This window comes from Anastrepha obliqua, chromosome 1 (assembly GCF_027943255.1).
Source record: "Anastrepha obliqua isolate idAnaObli1 chromosome 1, idAnaObli1_1.0, whole genome shotgun sequence".
Classification (NCBI taxonomy): domain Eukaryota; kingdom Metazoa; phylum Arthropoda; class Insecta; order Diptera; family Tephritidae; genus Anastrepha; species Anastrepha obliqua.
This window is the reverse complement of record NC_072892.1, coordinates 124519140-124540404: the sequence shown is the minus strand read 5'-3', so window position 1 is coordinate 124540404 and position 21265 is coordinate 124519140. Positions and strand designations below refer to the sequence as shown.

The 21265-nt window shown below is 36.4% G+C and overlaps 1 protein-coding gene across 5 annotated transcripts in view; it reads left to right on the top strand.

Moving 5' to 3' along the window:
* Positions 1-16491, top strand: part of LOC129235981 (fasciclin-1) — an 88097-nt gene extending 71606 nt beyond the window's left edge. For 3 of the 5 annotated variants that reach the window (XM_054870097.1, XM_054870096.1, XM_054870095.1), the window contains exons 12-15: positions 2734-2896; positions 2964-3114; positions 3421-3456; positions 6803-8182. In XM_054870097.1, coding sequence (XP_054726072.1) covers positions 2734-2896; positions 2964-3114; positions 3421-3456; positions 6803-7017 — 565 coding nt within the window. In that variant the 3' untranslated portion in view covers positions 7018-8182. Of the gene's footprint in view, positions 1-2733; positions 2897-2963; positions 3115-3420; positions 3457-6802; positions 8183-15114 lie in introns of those variants that run through there. The other 2 variants (XM_054870099.1, XM_054870098.1) reach the window with 2 other exon arrangements.
* Positions 16492-21265: the final 4774 nt, after the last annotated feature.

Sequence of the window (21265 nt, the reverse complement as noted above, 5' to 3'; positions counted from 1 at the left end):
GGCTAAAGACTGAGGTTAGCGCAGCTGAAGCATGAGATAAATGGATTCAATATTGTGGGGTTGGTTATCACGTACATTAGAGAAGCCTTGTAGGGATCCTATTCTCCTCAAAGGAGTAATCAGGAGGAAAAAAATATAATAAAAAAAATTTATAAGTGTGCCAGCTAAGCTTTCATAAAAGGTCGTTTGGAGTCCTGACACTTGTATAATATTCGGGAGAATCCAGCAATTGACACTAAAAATATATTCAAATGCCTAAAGCACAATTTCTTGTAGGTGAATCCGGGTTGTTAGATACCCTGAATACGATGGCAAGGCACTGAACTGTTGTTTAAGGATTTCGTTCTTCTTCGAATCGCAGGTCGTCGTGAGTCAGCATATTTTGAAGCCGTCCTGAGTTCATTTTCGAGATTAAAATCAGTGCACCTTAACTTTTGAACTTAATTTCTCTACTTGCTGCTGCGTGGTAAACTTATTTTTCAGAATTAAATACTTAGGTACTGCAAATGCAAGTCCTTTGGAGAGTCTCTTTGAAAGTATTTGGTACAAATATTACTTGAAGCGAAGTTTTTAGTTCTTATGCACATGCCTTCTCACATTCATGTCAGAATTTTAATTCATGTGAAAATTGGTCATTATATTGCCCGACCTTGTATAATATTTTTGCTTTAGGCAATATCCCTAGATTGATTGATGATTGATTTACAAGGTTTGTTCTTTAACTAAGGTGAAAAAGAAAATTGTAAGTGGAACTTCGGCTGCCGCGTCACTTGGGAGATTGGACAGCCGAACTCTGCACGATCATTTCACATGTATTCACACACTCGCCCAATCAGTCATTGTTCAGATGACAACGAAGTATCTGATTTTTTCGTATATCAACAACACAATCTAATTTTTTGTATAAACATATCCCAAATGACGTCAGCTTATCAGTTGATTGTTTAAAATTCGCTCATAGTTGAATAACGGGCTGCTAAAGAGCACACCTCCAAAAATCGTTTCACCATGTAATATCCTTAATATAGGGCTACTCTTTAGGACTCTAAAAGTCTGGAAATGCATGAAAGCGAATTAGTTGTTCTAAATTTGCGGAGCAAGAAGAGTCCTCATCCTCGAGAATCCTTAATAGTTTTCGTTTTTTTGATATTTCCATGAGTTGAGATCAGAACCCAAACTGAACCAACATTTTCGAAAACAATTAACGTCTCCGATCTCGCAACTTTGCCAATATCTGAGAACGGATGATTGCGATTAGAAACTACTTTTTCTTTCGTTTGATGTTTTATGTTCACAGCGGAACCCAGACCTAATGACGCTCACGTACAAACACATTTGCCTACAATGATCGAGAATACAAAAGAACTATTTTACATTCTGTCAAAAAAATATCGGGAATTGTTCTTTTAAAAAGCGCGCGTTACACATACAATTATGTCGAAATTTTTTTTGCTAGAATGCTGGTACAACTGTCCTCTATAGTGTCACAGAGGTTGAGCGTGATCTGTCAATTAGCTTGTTTTTGGCATTTAATTATATCAGTCAACCTCAGGTATTCTCTGCGATTTTCACTATGGATAAAAATATGGAAAAAAGAATTTGTCTTAAATTTTGTGTTTTGAACGGGATTTCGTGTGCCGAATCATTGAAAATGTTGCCAAAAACCTATGGCGAGTGTGCTTTATCAAAAACACGGGTCTACGAAGGTTATAGGGCTTTTGCAGAGGGCCGAGAAGTCGTGGAAGATTTGCCCCGATCTGGTCGCCCATCAACGTCTTCAACGGATGAAAACGTCGACAAAGTCAAGGAAATGGTGCTGGAAAACCATTATTTAAGCTTGAGGGAGGTAGCTCGTAACCTTAGCGTGTCTCACGAAACAATTCGCAACATTTTACACCATCAATTGGGCATGAGACGTGTGGCTGCTGGACTCGATCCAAGAGAGCTGAATTTCTTTCAAAAAATTCATCGGAAGAAGGTGGCTGAAGGCATGCTTGAGCAAGTGAATTCGGATCCAACCTTTATCCAGCGCATTATAACAGATGATGAGACGTGTATAAGTTTGACATGCAAACCAGTCAACAGGCGGCTGAATGGCGCTGTCCACATGAGCCGAAACCCAAGAAACCACGTCGAAGTCTGTCAAAAGTGAAAGTCATGCTTCTCGTTTTCTTTGATTATTATGCTGTTGTGCACTCGGAATACGTTCCAAATGGTTCTACGGTAAATAAAGATTATTTGGAAGTTATGCGACATTTGTGAAAGAGTGTACGTGGGAAACGGCCCAATTTGAGGAAGAAAACTCATGGATCTTGTACCATGATAACGCACCGTCTCACAAGGCTCATATTGCGATACTTTTTTTGACCAAAAACTCGACAAGTATCATTTAGCCCCTGTAACTTTTTCCTTTTCCCGAAACTTAAAGAGCTAAAGATGATGTATTCAAAGGCGTTTAAAATGTGCTTTGATGATTGCACTAACCGTTGGCATATATGTAGTGCTTCGAATGGAGCCTATTGTAAAGGCGAATGGACCATATTGCTCCCGGCGGATAAATGCCGAATACTATATTCAAAACATAAATGCCATGATATTATCTACCAAATTATAATAAACAAAAAATATTTAGTTCCAACAATATTTCTGTTTTTTATTGTCCTTTTAAGTTGTCAAGTTCTGAAAAAACGAAACAATATAAACAAATGTGTATGTATTTCATTCCTTTTCCAGCGATACTTTCAAGTTGGGACAGTTCTCTTCATTCAATAATCAGCTGAACAACACCCAACGTCGCTTCACCTACTTTGTGCCGCGTGATAAGGGTTGGCAAAAGACCAAACTGGACTATCCATCGACACACAAGAAACTCTTCATGGAAGACTTTTCCTACCACGTATGTAAACATTTGAATATGAAACTAATTTGTATATAACATTTATTCGAATAATTCTGCATTTCAGTCCAAATCAATATTGGAACGCCACTTGGTGATTGCGGATAATGTCTACACGATGAAGGACTTGGTATCTATGACAGCTGCGTCGGGCGACTCAATTTTGTTGCCTACCTACAGAGATTCGTTGAAGGTGAAAGTAGAGGAGGAAGCTGGACGTAAGTATTTCACAAATACACGGGTTCTTACACTCACGGATGTATGTATATGAATGCCTTCTAGCCAAGAATTCTCTCCACAGTGCTTCTAGCGCGTACGATATCCGTATGAATGTACGAAAATGGCGTTAAATTCAGATGGCTATGATGCATGCTGATATACATATAAACACATACATACATAAATATACATTTATTTAAAATATTATGTAGTTCGGATGATTGTTACTAATGTTGTTGAAATTTTTTCTTTCCGCTTTCTACAAAAAACAAAAAAACATTTTTTCTTTATTTGCTAACGTAAAGATCTTCATGATGAATATGCTTCACATGAGTGGACTGGTGAGTGGTGACACCAATGAAAAATCTCCGCTGTAAAATCACTCATCTATATCTGCATTCCAGTACTGTTTATTTTAGTTAGAACGTTCGTGCTTTAGTGCCACCCTTACTTTTCATTTTTCATACTAGTTTTTCATCATTTCATTTAGTGTTTATAATATATTTATTGTGTAGATTTCTTTTCACCTAGAGTGCGGCTAATGCGGTTACATAGAGTCAGTTGGCATGCCAAGAGAAAAACCTTTCATAGAATTACATAGAAAACTTAGAATCAGTATACTAGATACATAGTTACGCTAGCAGATATACTGAACGTGTCTATGCCAAGGCTGGATAATATCGGGGACTTTGTTGATGGTCTTCTACCCTGCGTCAAACCTGTAGCTTGCTTGCTGATATTTTTATTGTGTGGCCTTGCATTTCCACCGGTTTTTTTTTCAGACCCTATTTTTATATCGAGAGCATTAAGGGGTTATATACAGTTAGAAGACCGAAAAAATGTTCCACAATTTTTTCTGAGAAAACTTTTAAATTTATTGATCTAAAAATGTGTATACATATTATGTAATTTTTGAACTGTATTTTAAGACTTTGTATTAGTAAAAATTTTTATTTGGAAAGGAGCTACAGCTGATCTCCGGGAGCTTCTTTCAAAAAAGACTTTTGCGGTGACCACTATATCTCTGAACTGGATGCTCTGAAATTAAAAAACCAAACAGATTTCGTTAGTTATGTTAAATCTAGTAATTAAAATGGAAATGCAAAATGGTGGTTTCTCAAAAAAAAAAATCGATTTTTGACCAAAATTTCGGCTTTAATTTGTTTAGAAAAAATATTTTTCGGTGAGAAAAAATTTTCGATAAATTACTAAAAAATAGGTATAATTATGAAGAAGAAAATTTTGAGACTAATCGGTTTAGCTGTTTTCGAGTAACGTTGGTCACCGACTGTGAAAATACTATTTTGAGAAAAGTGCGTTTAAAGTTTGAAAAGCATTTTACATGGGGTAAATTTTTTGTTTAAACTTACATGGAGTTGTCTATTCCAGGACCATATAATACACCCTCCGCCGCTTCGGCAGCTTCTCATAACTCGAGCTAATGTTGTCTGCGGGCCATTCTTCCATCTTGGGTGTTCTCACGTGCTCTGAGATCGGAAATGTTCACACGCTGCTCATCTTCTTTTTCGGCAGATGATGCCATTCCTTCATTAAGAATATCAGCACATCCACCTAAAACACTTCGTCTAAACAGGCGCTGTTTTTACTAACCCCTTTGGACTCGTACCATTTTGTTTCTTTACATTACATTAAAAATGTCTAAATTCTTTCTTGGTTTACACTTTACAATATGTCAGAGCTAGCAATATGAACACAGTTTTAATTTGTATATTTAAATCCATTTCTGCATTGCAATCTGTTTTTAAACATTAAGCAATACTTTTACTTAAACTGTTTAATTCATTTAAGAGAAAAAACATTTAGGGAAACACCCAGTGATGCAACCATTTACTAATTTTATAAAAAATAATAATTTGGACCAATTTATTATCATATGAGGTCTTTTGTAGACTTTCTTTTGAGTCTGGTGAAGGCTATAGGATTTGCAATTATTTTTGTGGCAAGACGGTTTGAATGCGATTGGAGTCGTGTGTTGTGGCATATTTTCTTATTTCTTTAATTATTTTGGGCACTTTTGTGCATTTGTGATACAATAAAGGGCGTTTGAGATCAATCTGAGTGTTTTCGACTGGAATCTTTGACGTATATCGATGTTGGAGCTGCTGTGCCCTAAAGTTGGGGCTGTTCCACAAATGAGGGAACCTTACTGTTTTACTTACTTACTTAACTCGGTGTGATTTGTACACCGAAGCGACGATAACTGCATATTTCTTCGTTTCTTGAGTTAAGTTAGGTTAGGTTGATATGGTTGGGAATGGAATTAGGTAATGGGCACACTTGGACGAAGAAAGATTCGTCCTTTGTGATGCCATTATGGAGGGGTGAGGCGGGAGAGAAAGACCGATGGGATACAGGGAGAGGGCGGGGAGAGATGGTGCTGGGATGGTTAGGAGCGTGCGGATTACGAACGATGACTATGTTTGCGTCGACCGCTTAATGCTGCTGATGAAATTCATCAGATTTTTAATGTCAGCACCAGCTATATCAGCAGGCGTGGCAAAGAAGTAGGAGCCAAGATGCCTAGATCTTAGCCCCGCCAGAGCAGGGCAGCTAAGGAGAAGGTGCTGAGATGATTCCACCTCATCCTCCATACATCCAGCGCAAAAAGGACTCGAGGCGATTCCAAGTCTCACAGCATGCATTCCTCGCGCATTGTGTCCTGTGAGAGAGCCCACTCGTGGCCAGAAGGATTTCGCGACCTTACACGTTTGTGTACTTGCCCAGCGCTCGCTAAGTTGGTGCGATGCCCACCTTTCCAGAAACAGACGGCAGGTAGTCAGGGGGATCCCGATTCTCTCCCTTCGCAGGGAAATCACCTCGCATGCCCCTTGCCTGGCCAGCTCATCTGCCTCACAGTTTCCAGCAATGTCGCTGTGACCAGGAACCCAGATGAGGCTGATGTTAAAGAATTCGGACGCAGTCGAAAGCGAGGTCAAGCATTCCTTGACCAATTCCAAATGCACCGTCATAGACCCGAGGGCCCTTATTGCCGCTTGGCTGTCGGAGTAAATATTTACTTTCTTGACCGTTAATACGCATTTGAGCAGCCAATCGGCTGCCTCCTTGATTGCGGCTACCTCTGCCTGGAACACACTGCAGTGGTCCGGTAGCCTGAATTTGAGTCTGATGGGGAGCTCCTCGCAGAAGACTCCTCCGCCAACCTTTCCTTCCAACTTCGATCCATCCGTGAACAAGTTCACCAGGCCCTGCCCCCAAGTGTAGTCCTCCGTCCACTCTTCCCTTCTTGAGTTAAGTTGTAGTCCTCCATATCTTAGCTGAAAAGAAAAAATTTCGGGAAGTTATAGCCACATACATATATAGATGTCCTCAAATACCATATGCACCCTGTATATATAAATTTTTATGTGGATCACCCAGTGTTAAAACTTTATCTATTTCTTTATGAAAAGAAAAATAAAAACATTTCATCATATCATAGGAAATTTTAGAAAAAAAACCAGTTGGGTACAACACTTTAAAGCCAATTTTTACTGCATTGGTTTAGACATAATTGAAGCTAAGTTAGAGCTAATAGCCAGGAAATAGTGAAACATTTTTAAAGCTTGTAAAAAATACTCGCAAATCTCAAAAAAATAGCAAATATTTATCATATCATTATTTTTATAAAAGCAATACCATTCTAATAAAATCATTTCTCCCTTGCAGGCTATGTGATCACTTGGAACTTCAAGAAGATCAACGTCTACAGACCGGATGTTGAGTGCACCAACGGTATAATACACGTCATCGACTATCCCATGCTTGAGGAGCGGGATGTTGTCGTCAACGGAGGTAGCTATCCGTTAGACACTAACTTGTGCATTCTCTTCACAAATACCCTCATGATAGCAATAGCGAAATTTCTTTTCTTAAATAATTAATTATGTGTATAAACTAAATTACAAAACCAAAAAAAAAACACAAAAAAAAGAAAAGCAAAAAACCACTCATTTTAAATGAATACAAAAAAAAAGAAAAGTAAAGCATCCAGAAAGTGAACATATATTCACACAATCAAAGTTCATTGCCAGCAAAATGACCATCATACATCCAATCACCATATTTGCCTGCCACATATTGTAACATTCAGATCATCTTTCGTGCGACACTCACTCTTCCATACCTTGGAAACCATCAAACATAAACATTGGCAAAAATACAATCAAATATTGCAACCGTCGGTCATGCACTACATCTGCACATTTCAACATTGAATGCGGCTCGAAGCAAACAAATAACAAATGTTCGATGATCTTGTAATTATGAAGAACCAAATCTAAAACAAATCAAAAAAACAATACAAAAATATATATCATCTCACAACGAAACGAAATTCACATGTATGTAAATAACTTGTGACCAAAGAAGAATTGCATTAACAGTTGTGTTTGCCTCTTGACGCCTATTGCGGACGTCATTGACACATCTTGCATACACCACATTTAACTATTTAATACATATTAAGTTTGTTTGTATGTATAGATATTGGTATTACCCTTCGTTTGCGCTATAGTTTATTTATTTCATTTTTTATTTTGTCTTTAGTAGAAGCAGAGAATGTTAATGAATTGCAATTCAAATCAAAAAATGAGAATTCCATTAACAATATCTGGTAGAAGTTTACTGCTGTATGCTGTTACAGTACAGAACGCTTATAAATATGCAATGTATTCTGTGCTCTGTGCAATCACTGTAAAATAGCAGTGAATGTTATCGGCTTGTATCAGCAGGGAATGTTAATGGAATTCAATTCAATTAAGAACAGAGAATGTCAATGAAATTCATTTCAATTAACCGAGAATATTAATGAATTTCATTTCAATTAACATTCTCTGTTTGTATGTGCTAGATAAAGTCAAAGTAATGTAATTGTGTATATTTACTAATTATCTAATCCATTCTAAGCATACAAGTTTTTCATTGTAATTTTTAGCCACATTCATAAGTACATATGTACATAAATGTGTACATAGTATATATATAAATAATTTTAGTTTGAATTGGTTTCTTTAAAATAAAATAAAACAAAAAAACTTGATATTGAAATTTGTAGTTTTGCTACTTGCATTTTATGTAACTTTTAAGTTAAATTAGTTTGTATGTATGTACGTTCTTGCGCCTATTTATTTAGTTTATTTATTAAAACTTTCATTAAGTAATTAAAAAAAAATCACCTTTTATAAGTAATAATTCTCTTAAGAAGTATCAAATCGCATCTGAAAGTGAGTAAAAAAGCAATATTTTTTGCAGTATTTATGGCCTAAATCATGTATCTAAATTTTTTGTCGCTTTAGCGTTGGAACAATAATTGTTCGACCATTCAAAATTTATAGTGTATTGCAGGCTTTCTAATAAAAGTGGACCATATGTGGTACACTTTCCATTATAAGCCTAATTATACGCTACACCTGATTACCACTTTTTCGTACTCATACCATATCGAGATACATGATAAGGCGAACGAAGTCCATCCTTAGCGTAAGTACTATGAGCTAGGAAATTAGCCATGAAAAACCATTTGCATGAAACTTGCATTGTAATAATTGTTTTTGTTAAATAAATTAGACATTGCTATTTTTTATAGTTTTTCAAATTGCAATTTCGACACCAGAAAAAATGTATACATACATACGTGTATATTCATGCATACAGGCATAGTTCAACAAGCATTTTCATTAATTATTATGCATTCTGTATAGTCACATATGTACAGGCATACATAAAAACTAAAAAGAAAAAATACTTCAAAACCAAACTGCCGAAGTTCATTAATTTTTGAGTAGAAATGTGAAAAGGCTACTTTGCATTGGCTTTTAGAAAAAGGGCATACGAAATTTATAGCTCATGGCCTAAGCCAAAAAAGTATGTATTGATTCATTGCCATTTACATGAAATTTAATTAAATTAAATCGAAAAAATTGACACAATATTTTACGTACACAAATGGCTCTCTTGAAATTTCAAAAAACAATTTCATTTATGAGATTGCACTTAACAGATTACTGGCCGAAACACTTTAATGGTTTTCAATTTTACTAACGATTTGCATTCGCCTTATTTTAAGTCACAGTAATCAGAGTTGTGCCTTTAGCATTAGCTTTAAACGAGATTTTTATTTTGTACCATGTCTTTGAAAAATCTTAACAAAATTTGCATTTGTGAGGTCGCTATAGGGTTAAAATGTTCTAAAAAAGTATTCGATGGAAAAATTCACTAGGGGTATTCTCAGACAAAATCTTCATACAAAGAATGTAAAAGCCCACAGAAAATTAAAAAAAGTCAAATATGTCCTCTCGAAGTAGGCAACAACTTTTTTATGTAGACTTACTTAGGCTTCCTAAAAAGGCCTAAGCGACCTACAGTTGGTTCTACGTTATCGGAACGACCCGTATTTACTATATATCCGACCAAGGACTGTCACTCCATATATGTATGGGGAATATTTATGCTGTTACAACAACAACAGTTTGCTTTCATTCTCAGCGCGCACAACCGCAATTGCTACTAGGGTCCAAATCGCAACAAGATCTTGAAATCGCTAGCCGCGGCAGCATTTGAGGTAAAAACAAAAATTTTTGTTGGCGACATTTAAATCAATTGGCCGGCCGGTACTAAATTACTCTGCGGCCATCTGATCGCCTAGCACTAATGATTCGCGGTGGACAGAGCTTCAGACCTGTCAAAGTACTACTATCAGGACAGCCACGGGATGTTTGCTGACAACATCTTAACAACGAGGCTTCCATGCTACCGGGCAAAGAGCCGAGCAAAATGATCAGCGAGCAATTTCTGCAGAAATTTGCTAAAGCCAGAGCCACCTCGCAGGCGAATCAGGAGACATCTCTTCAACTACACCGACGAGATCCGGAACCAAACACAACTGAAACTGCAACTACTAATCAGTATCCATTACAGAGGAGGAGCTCCAGCTGCCTCGTGAGACCCGCTTAGTTTTGGCTCAATTACGGTAAAGATATTGTAGAAGGTTAAACTCCTACCTATTCAGAATCGACTCTGTCATTCTCAATAGATGACTGGCATGTGGAGGTGCACCGCATGATACTAACCACCTATTTACATGTCCTCTTATTCCCACTCATTTAACACCCATCTCCCTCTGGACCGAACCTGTCGAAACAGGACGCTTCCTGGACCTACCGTTAGATATGATGACGTTTGGTGACTACTCCCCACTGGTTGAGCTGCGTAGTGAATTGCTACAACAACAGCAACAACTCTTTCAGGAGAGAGCTAACGCGTTATGTGCTGCAAAATTATTTCTCGTGAAATTTGTTCCATTTTTCCCACTTATTCTAAAAATTCGCAGGCAATACAAAAATTACAAAGTATACTCTTGCATAATCCATTTAAATATCACAATTTAACATCGTGGGCCACCATCTACTGCTGCAAAAATCTAGAGTTGAATTACTGCACTTGCAATTTTAATTTAGGATTCTACGAAATTAAAATCTAATCAAACACTCGAGCATCCTGAGAAAAAAGTGATATTTCCACTTTCTTGATTCTCTAAATTATTTCTAGCCAGATGCGTTACTTTTTTCTTCGTCTTTAAAAGTTTTTGGGAGCATTTTCAGGCAGTTAACGCCGCATTTCTCTGAACTTCGTAGAGCTCTCTTTATCCGCAAAATTGAGTTTGAGGGTCGCGCCAATTTTTCAAAGTGGGCAGGGATAGAGATAGGCGAACTTCTGGAATCTGGATTTGGAAAGGGGGTTTCCTCTAAATCAGCCAATTTATCCATTCCCTTTAAACTGCCGAATGATGCTAGTGTTTTTCAGGCAGAAGTCTTTGTGATCCTGGAGGCATGTAGAAGGCTTAGAGAACGTGGAGTGAGGGAGATATTAACATTCTTTCCGGTAGTCATTAACTCCTGTAAGGAGCAGATCAAATATCTTGGGTGTGCAGGTAACATTGCTCTGATCTGGCGTCTAGGCCATAGGAACATAGAGACAAGTGAAAATGCTGATGAGCTTGCCAGAAAGGGGTCGATGGACTTGGCCTCAGATGTCTCCTACCCAGACATCAGCATCCCCTTGATTGTTGTTAAAGGGGAATTGCGTAACTTTTTTTTATCAGAATAGCGCAGGACAGATGGAGCTCCATTTCTTCATGTGCTATTTCAAAAACGTTTTGGCCCCAGTACAATACACGCAAGACGCAGATAGTTCTGGGGTCTCCTCAATTTTCAAACTCGCCATTCAATTTCCAAACTCGTAGCTGTGTTTACCGGTCCATGGACGATCGGCACACTCGCAGGAAATCTAGGTTTATCATTTAGTCCTCATTGAAGAAGCTAGGGGACCCTTCAGCGACTGTTGAGCACTTTCTCTGTAAATGCCCAGGATTGCCAGTTAGACCTAGCGTCTTTCAGGCTGAAATTTAAGCAATTGCAATCTTTGCGAGAATAAATTGTATGAGGGGCAACAAAAGTGCACACATAGCTATATATGTACTCGGACAGTCCAGCTGCATTGAAATAACTAGTTTCACATTCTGTGCAATCGAAGCTAGTGTACGAATGCTTAAACAACCCAAACCAACTTAGTGCAATAAATGAAATTGTTCTTTGCTGGGTTCCGGGTAACTGAGGATAAAAGTTAATAAAATTGCCAGGATCGGCAGCAGATTTTTACAGCCCAGAACCATACTGTGGTATCAACTGGACAGAAGCTAAATGCATGGTAAATAGTTGGGAAAATACTCAAAGAAATACCAATTGGAAAGTCACACAAGAACTCCGTCAAGCCAAAAGTCGTATAAGACCTTTTACCTACAATAGGGAATTGCATAACTTGTGTAAAGTAGGCATAGGGAAAATAGTTGATTTTCTGACAGGTCACTATTACTTAAATTACCATCTCCCAAAAGTTCACATTGAGAATTAGACAGCGTGTAGACTCTGTCTGGAGGATAGTGATACCACAGAGCATATTTTCTGTAACTGAATTCCCTTGGCAAAGACAAGACTGCACATATTTCATCGAGATCAAATGGATCCGAATAAAATCAAGAATGCCTCTGTTGCAGATATTCTGACGCAGAAAATTTACTGAAAGAGTGAGGCAGGAACATCTATGTTGAATAGAAGCTGATAAAAAATATTTAAGATAGCAGTGGGACTAGTATTAATTACTTATAAAACATAGTAGGACGCGACTGATCTTTCACATCCAAGGTACGGCCATTGGGCACACTTCACCTTCTTCTTGATTGGCGCGATAACCGCTTAAGCGATTTTGGTCGAGTTTAACAAAGGAAACACCAAGTGAAGCCAAGTCCTTCTCCACCTGAACTTTACAACGCAGAGGAGGTGTCCCTATACCTCTGCTACCACCAGCTGGTACCGCATGGCATACTTTGACAGCCGGAGCGTCTGCATCCATACGGACAACATGACCCAGCCGCCGTTACTAGCGTGCAAAGGTGTACAAATCTTTCGCAGAATCGTTCTCTCAAATACTACAAGCGTCGCTTCATCGGATGTTGTCATAGTCCACGCTTCTGCGCCATACGTTAGGACGGGCATGATGAGGCCTTATAAAGTGTGAGTTTTATTCGTCGAGAGAGGACTTTACTACTCAGTTGCCTATTTAGTCAAAGTAGCACTTGTTGACAGGAGAGATTCTCCGTTGGATTTCAAGGCTAACATTATTATCGGTGTTAATGCTGGTTTCTAGATAAATTATAGACAAAAAAAAATATTTTTATTATTAATTAAACGTAAATTAAACAAAAGAAAGGAAAATTTCAGCATAAACAATAAAGGCACAACTCTGCGCACAACTACAAACAACCAAATTTGTATGGGCAAAATAGTAAATCGTATTTAGATAATTAAATTAGTATAGAAATTTGATTTAAACACTCCAGTTTAAAGTTTTTCGCAGTACATTCTTCTAGAATTGTATTGAGTTAACTTCCTGTTACACTCAGAAAAAATTTCAACAGAATGGGTTATTTGGAAATTTTAGTTTTTACAAATATGTATGTTTATTTACATGCATTTTACAAATATGTATGCTAATTAGTATTTGTTCAACAAAATTTATTTTTTTTTTTCAAAAATTTGAAGATAACTTAAATTGACGTTGAGAACAGATCATTTTGTTGAACGATTTTCAATATTTTTTATTGTCAAAAGTTTACGAGTTTACGCTCGTCTTAATTACAGGGTCCGGCACCTGAAGTTGTAACCAATTAAAAAGACCGTAAATTTAGTTTGGAAAACTACATTTATTCAATTCAATGTAAAAAATGTGTGAAAGTAATACAAAATTAAGAATCAGTTTACTTTTGCTCGATATGACCACCTTTTGCTTTGACTATCGCATTGTGATGGCCCAGAAACGAATCGCAAGGTGCCCGAATGTGACGTGCAGGTATTTTGGCCCACTCGCGGACAATGGCTTGTTTTCGCGCCTCGAGACTCGTGAATCTTTTAGTTCGGACCTTGTTTTCCAAAGGGGTCCAAAGACAATAATCCATCGGATTCGCGTCTGGTGAACTTTAGAGCCATTGTGTGGACGTTATCAAGTTCGGAACGTTGTTTTTAAACCATTCTTGGTTCACTCGAGCTTTGTGAGACGGTGCCAAGTCCTGTTGAAACGTCCATGGTCTGCCTCCGAAATCTTTGTCTGCCCACGGCTTCAAAGCAACCTCCAGAATACTTTCCCGATAATATTTCGCATTTAGCTTGACGCCAGGCTCGATGAAAACGATTGGAGAGCGCCCATCTGCGGTTGCAGCGCCCCAAACCATTACCTGTGGCGATTGCTACCTCCTGGTGGCCAATCGATGACTCAAATTCTCGTATGAATGGTTGGTCAAATAAACACTATCGTTTTAGAAGTTTATAAATTGCTCATTTGAAAAACTTTTTCGTCAGAAAACACAATGCTCGGAAATCGACCGCTTTCGGCCAAGCGAAGCAACTCCTTTGCTCTGACAAGTCTGACTTGTTGCTGCTTTGGTGTAAATTATGCGCCTTTTAGATCTTGTAAGGCTTGACTTTGACATTATTTTTCACTATGCGGCGGATACTACGGTCAGATATTTTCAGTTCTTTCGCCATTTGATTGGCACTTCGCCGGAGACTTCGCTCAAGTCGCTTCTTCAATTTTTGAACCATTTCATGTGACGTTTCAGTTTTTTGATGACCGTTTCCATGGCATTTTGCGATGCTACCAGTATCAATGTAACGAGTAATGCTGCGATAAACAAAAACTTTATTTACTTTAAGGTGATCGAGGTTTCGATCAATCGCTGGTTGTGATTTTCCAACCAAATATAATACAATCACACCATTACGTTTGAAATCCATTACTGATTTTCTTTTTTGCGTGTGCTCTCGGCAAAATGCTTCCACGCGCTTGCAAACAATACTCTGCACTGTCATTTAGTCAACTAACAGACAGTTGATGCACAGGCGCAAGCGGTCTACGGTTGGTTCCATTTCGAGTGCCGGACATTGTATGATAATCAATAAATTGTTTGATTTCCTATATTTTCCTTTTCTGAGTGTAGCCGCTTGTAGTCTCAGCGTATTAAAGCACTAAAAAACGAAAAATGTCATACAGATTTACATAAACTCGCCCTGCCTGTATATTTGTTGAGTGAAAAATTAAGAACATGAAACGGTAGTTGTTAGTATGTAATAATGTAGTTGTAACAATACATACGCATACTTGCTAAAACGCCTACTCAAACATTTGTATGTAAACAACAACAACACCAACCAGCAGACATTACTACTATTATATTTATAACCACATCATGCAGTGTAAAGTTTAATATATACAAAAACAAAATAATTAACAATAATAATAATAATAATAAAAATATAGTAATAACCATTACAAAAACACAAAAAACACACAAAAATACAAAGTCCTCTATATTACCATACCAAACGATCAATAATGAACGATACTATGCTATATACCTTATATATTTATAGGTTAGGCATTAAACCTAGCAACCTTCAACTACTACACTACATACTCACATTGTGTAGGTAATGCGCAGATCTATCTGCATTGATGTGTGTGTACCATAATTCTCAGATCACATTCCGATACTGTTCAACATTGTTATTGCTTACGTTAACGATTACGGTTTTTAATTCTTCTACTACTACATACATATAGTAATGGTATTTAATTAACATTTAAATTACAGTTGTTCAAATAAATCAAATAAAATTAACTAAAACAAACCAAAAGATTGATAATGAAATTCAATAAGTAATTAGTTAAGCCTAAAATGATATGAATAAAAAATTAATAAATTGAAAAAAATAAAATAAAATAAATGAATACCAAAAAAACAAAAACAAGAAAAAAATGGAATTAAATATTATGTTGCATAATACTGTGCATATTTAAGTAGCTAAAGCAATTGCAATAATAAAATTATCGAACATAATAAATATACCAATAAGTAGCTACATACATACATACGTACGCGCATTCAATGTGGTATGCAAAAAAATTGCGCTGTAGACTAAAGCATTGTAGGCTAAATGAAATTTATTATGGTGTGAGTGGTAAGCTAATCCAAATCTATGGCAGCAAAATAAATGCAATATTTGTAAAACATAAGTTAGATTATTTCCAGAAATTCACTTTTACTAACATTCTTAAGTAAACCTTTTGCAAAATAGAAAATGTGGAGAAAATTTCAATGAAATTTATTTTCTGAATTGCCTTTTTCGCTGAGATACATTTACAACAAAACAGCTACAACATTTGTATGTATGACCAGAGTGCGTTCTTTAGACTCAAGCTGCAATTAGTGGTGACATACCCACTGTACAGCAACATAAGTAAAAACACTCGCAGCTGGTTGCCAGAAATGTTCACAGAGATCACCTGATTCCAAAACGCGTTTTTCTGTGAAATGGTTGCATAAAAATTATTCAATTTCATAGAAAATTGTATCAAAAAGTTTAAAAATTACGTAAAAATTCAGATATTTCTCAATAAAAAGCATAGAAAAACTAAGAAATATATTAAAAATATTTGTTATTGTAAATTTTCAAAGTCGAAGATATAATTAGGCATTTTTTTCTATTTTTGTAATGTTACCATAAAAATTCTAATTTGGCATTGCAACGCTCAAGCAAAACAAAAAACAAGCACTTATACCATCACACACTTGACTGCCTTTCAAACATCAAGGCTGCCGTCAAGAAATAGGAAGTAGAAGAAGAAGAGTGTTTTTACTTGTATTTTTGTACAATGGCCATACCTTTAGCCTTAACTACAACAAGAGCAATCAGCTATTCTGATCAAACATATGGGCATCACTGTAAATGATTACAGGTTCGGCAATATAACGCCATAACCATATCGGTAACCGTATGTTCGAGTATCCACTGCCCGTAACAGTAAACAGCTGTGAAATACTTAACATTTGTTTTGATGTTTGCGATAAAAATTTTAATATTTTAAATGAACGACGAAAAATTTATTGACTTAGTGGCAAGTTATTCGTGTATTTATGACGAAATGCAAATTTTGTTATTAATTCTATTTTAATATCAGGTGTTTAAGGTTACGGCAAGACTAATCGAGAAATGCTATTGTGGTTACGGCTATGGCGTTGTGGCTACGGCACTACTAATTGCAGCTTTAAACCGTGGTTATGCTGGCGGACATTTGCTCGGCGGCCACACGGTGGAGAGAATATAGAAGGTGTGACCAATATAACCGGTCCTTAACTCTAATCGACTCTCAGCGATTTTGCAGGGGTCAGCTGATTTGCTGGCGCAACAAAGACGTGACAGCGGTTTGTTTACGCCAGAGGTCGGCAAAAACTGAATTTGTATTGATGATATAAGAAAAAATCAGCGCAGCTATTGCTTACTTCGTTGTCGTCTGAACAACGACTGTTTATATTCAACTAACTTCAATTTTTCATTTCAATTTGTTTTTATTTCATTCGCTTGTCTCCCTCTGTCAAATCTCCTATGACGTAACAGCCAAATTTACTCTCACGATTTTGCTACGGCTGACCAAACCTTGTAATCTGTCATCCTTGCGAAATGTGTTTGCTCTGTTTGGTGTTTGTTCATTATACTGGGTATGTGAAAGAGTCACGTTCTGGAAAGTACTTACAAAAAGCCTTAAAGGTGGATAACCAACCTTCCAAAAATGTTATATATCCAAAATATACAGACCACAGAAATTGTATGAGAAAACCCGTAATAAGCTAGATTTACTTCGCTGCCATTTGGCTTATGATGCGAATTTCAATAATTTTTGCCAACATCTCATTTTACGTCTGTTTGGCTGGACAAAACTTGTTCGCTGTGGGAGTCGACGAAACTCTCTGCCTCTGTGTTTGATGCAGCAATAATTGCACGGCGTTCGCCAAATAAAATGTCAGTATAACCGCGGCCTTGTAATATCAATTTAATCAGAGGAATTACTAAATCGGAGAGAATAATAAATATCACTATTTCCCAGTACCGAACAGTAGATACCCACTTGAGAAAATTGTAATTGGATAAGCTGAAACGGGCTTGATGGTTGATGCATAATCGATGTGCTCGATGAAAATCATCGAAGGTTCGAAAATCATGTATCACATACTGCTCACTCTGTACCACTGCTTTTTTTACGCTGATTGAGTCATCTGTATGTAAATTTGTGTGTAAATACCGCGTGATAAATGTCGAGCACTGATGCATCCTCTCATAATTATGGATCACCGAAGCGAACTGATTTTCAAGTGTGGCTTACGGAAATTTGTGCTTTTATTCGAGCCATGTTACTGAGCCTACAGGGAGTTAAATACGCAATCGCTCTAATTTTGAGATTCTTTATGTCCAGTATCATAATATATGTATAGCATACATCATGAATTGTTGTTGATTTCAATGCAGAGCTTCAAATATTAAAGCTAGAGGGAGAGTCTGTATAGGCCTCTTCTATTCGCCACTTCTCTGCGCGCTATCTCTTTGCCCGACTCACTTGACAAAAAACTTATTTCTGAAAGCAACAACAAAGTTATCGACCAAGATTCGTCTTTAGCGAGTATGGTTATGCCTCAAAAACTGGTTAATTCACAACACATGTGATTTTAGACAGCTCTATTCCAGAGTTGCCAAGATATATGTACTCATTTATGCCGCTTGGCGAAAAGATGTGGCCCTTTGTAAAAGAGGAGACCCTCTGTAACATTTAAAAAACACTCACGCTTACGTGGTTTGAAGTGAGATTTTGAGAGTAAAATATTTGCAGTGACGTAATTTTAGATTACCCTCTCCCACAGGTAAAGGGCAGTAAAGCCAAAAGTCAAAATAGCCAAATCTTGCAAACGAAAATGAAAAGTTAGGTTAGATTATAATATAATATAAACATGAAAATAATAAACTAGCTTTAAATTCACGCCTGCATAACAGCTAACTCTGTCAAATTACTTCTTCCTTTTAGAGTCTGTCGAAAACCTTCTGTATTCTCTCAATCGTATATAAAACCCTATCAATGCACGATTTCAACTCATATGGAAATTCTCACTAAGATTCAATAATATCGTCAGCTCAATGAGCGCATTGTGCTTCTGGACTAAGGTTGTACTTGTACACTTTTATTGCTTGCAGTCTGAACGTTCTTAATATCGGTTGAGTTCAAAGTTAGAAAACTGTTTTTGAGAAAAGCAAATTTCAAATAAGTTATTAGTTACAAATTAAATCTGTTTTGCCTTTCTACTTAGACATGCCTTGAAAACACAAAACTTTAAAGAGTAACAAAAAAAATATATTTTATAAATTAGTTATAAATCGTAAGTGCTTTCCATTTTCCATTTCACCTGAATTTTTTTTATGCTATTTGTGTCCTTCTTGTTTACAAATGTAAATCACATATAAAAACATAAATAAAAGGAATGCAAAAAGACAAAAAAATTAATGAAAAATACTAGTAGACCATTAGAGTGAAGCTTGTTCAAGCTTCTGTGACCTCTAAGCACTCATATTTCATACAATGCAAAAATATAAAAAAAAACTCAATTTATGCCCTAGTTATAGTAAATGCAGACATTAAATAAACGCAAATAAATTTAGAACGCCCACTGTGCACAAGCGCACGGGTATAGACAGTAGAGCAACTTAAACAAAAATGTATTGTATGTATGTACGAGTATTTCACATACATACATATATACATATGTACCTACTCGTATATAGTATATATGTACATACATATGGAGGTATATTTATGCAACCTAATTGCTGTAGTCAGTAGTTACACGTTAAGCTCATAAGTCCCTTCCCCTTCAATTCAAAATATGAAAAGCAGCAACAACATTAAGACATCACGGTAAAATATCATCACACTTTGGCCCGCCCCTTTTTACACAACCAATACCACACTTTTTACAAACACACACACACACCAAGTCAAACAATCACCTACACAGGTTTACATGAATATCAAAAATATAATTGAGAAACCCTAAAACACCGAATAAACTGTGACACATCACACATCCTTACCAAAAACAAAGAATTCACGCATACATGCATTAAAATTCAGGATTCTGTAGATGTACATTTAATTAATTGAAGTGTACAAACATACATAAAATATGACAATGAAATACATACACACATGCGTGAGATGTATGTATATGTAGATGTGTAGGGCGTAACGCAGTAGCATCGCAAAGTCTTCACTACTAATCATAGGATTCGGTTCATTATAACTGCAACAACAAATTAACGTGTAACTAGTGCCTTACTAAAGTTTAACTAATTACCTTAACCTTAACCTTACTTTAATGAAACTTTAATTTAATGCAAAAAATGATAATGAATTAATCAAAACGCAAAAAAAAAAAACAAAAAACAAACAAATATGCCTAACACTTTGTAGAATCACCAGCTTACACAATAAAACAAAAAGCAATGTGAAAATAATGTTAAAATTAAATTAAAAATAAAATAATAAAAGTATGAAAGTATAAAATGTCTTGGGCATGTCAAGTGCTTCTTCGTAAAAAATTTAATTACTAAAGTACATATACATATGGAAAATCTATATACTCATATACATGCATACATTAATCATATACATTAAGAGAGCATATTTAAAAGTAAAACAGATTAAATTAATTATATTTTGTGAGTCAACGTAGGTAAACAATAAAAGCTTTCCTAAAACAAAAAAAGATTTACATATATTATAGTTTCTTCTGGGCATAAGCAGCAAAGCTAAATTTAATAATAAACTGTTCAACAACTTTAACATACTCGTATGTATGTATGTGTGCAAATAAGAACATCATTTGAAATGAATGCTGGGTTCACAGCTGCCAATGTATTTTCGATGATTCCCGCGATACTGCAAAAAAACAACTGCCGTTCGGAACCGATCAATTTTTAAGCAACAACTACACCAAGACACAAATTAGAGGAGAAGGTTGTAATATTAGATGGGTGTACACAACCTTGAAATACCACGAAACTACTCTCTCTGATTTTTCTCCTCTTGATAGAAAGTTAATCTCTTTGTTCTGAAGAATTATATCTCATGTCAAAGCATATAACCTTGCAATGTCATGAAATGACTCTGTCTGACTTTTCTCCTCTTGATATAAAGGGAAGCTCTGAAAAATCGTCTCATGTCAAAGTTGTACGAAATATTGGCTCGCATTAAATTGCGCCGTACAACTCGAATAAGCTTCTTAGGTACTAAACTGCAAAAGGCTCTACATCTTGAATCAAGTTTTCATTTCTTGCCCTTCTAGCAAAGCAACTAACTAATCATACGAACGTATTAACATCATATTCTTTGCTTCGGGATACAATTTCATTCATTTTTTTGTTTTTTAATATTTTGTTAAAGGCGGCCGTTGTTATTGCGCTACCACCATTTGGAAGTAACCTGCGCACTCGCACGAATCTCCGTGCATGAAACACCAAAGATAGTAAAAGTTGTTTTCTAACAGCGACCGGCGCTCGGCAAGAACGAAAAAATCTGTAATAAAAACCATTTGCCGTTCGGAGGTGGCGTAAAACTGTAGATTCCTCCATGTTGTGGAAAAATATCAAGACGCGCACCAAAAACTGTAGGAGCTTGGCCAAACACCCAACAAAGGGTGTT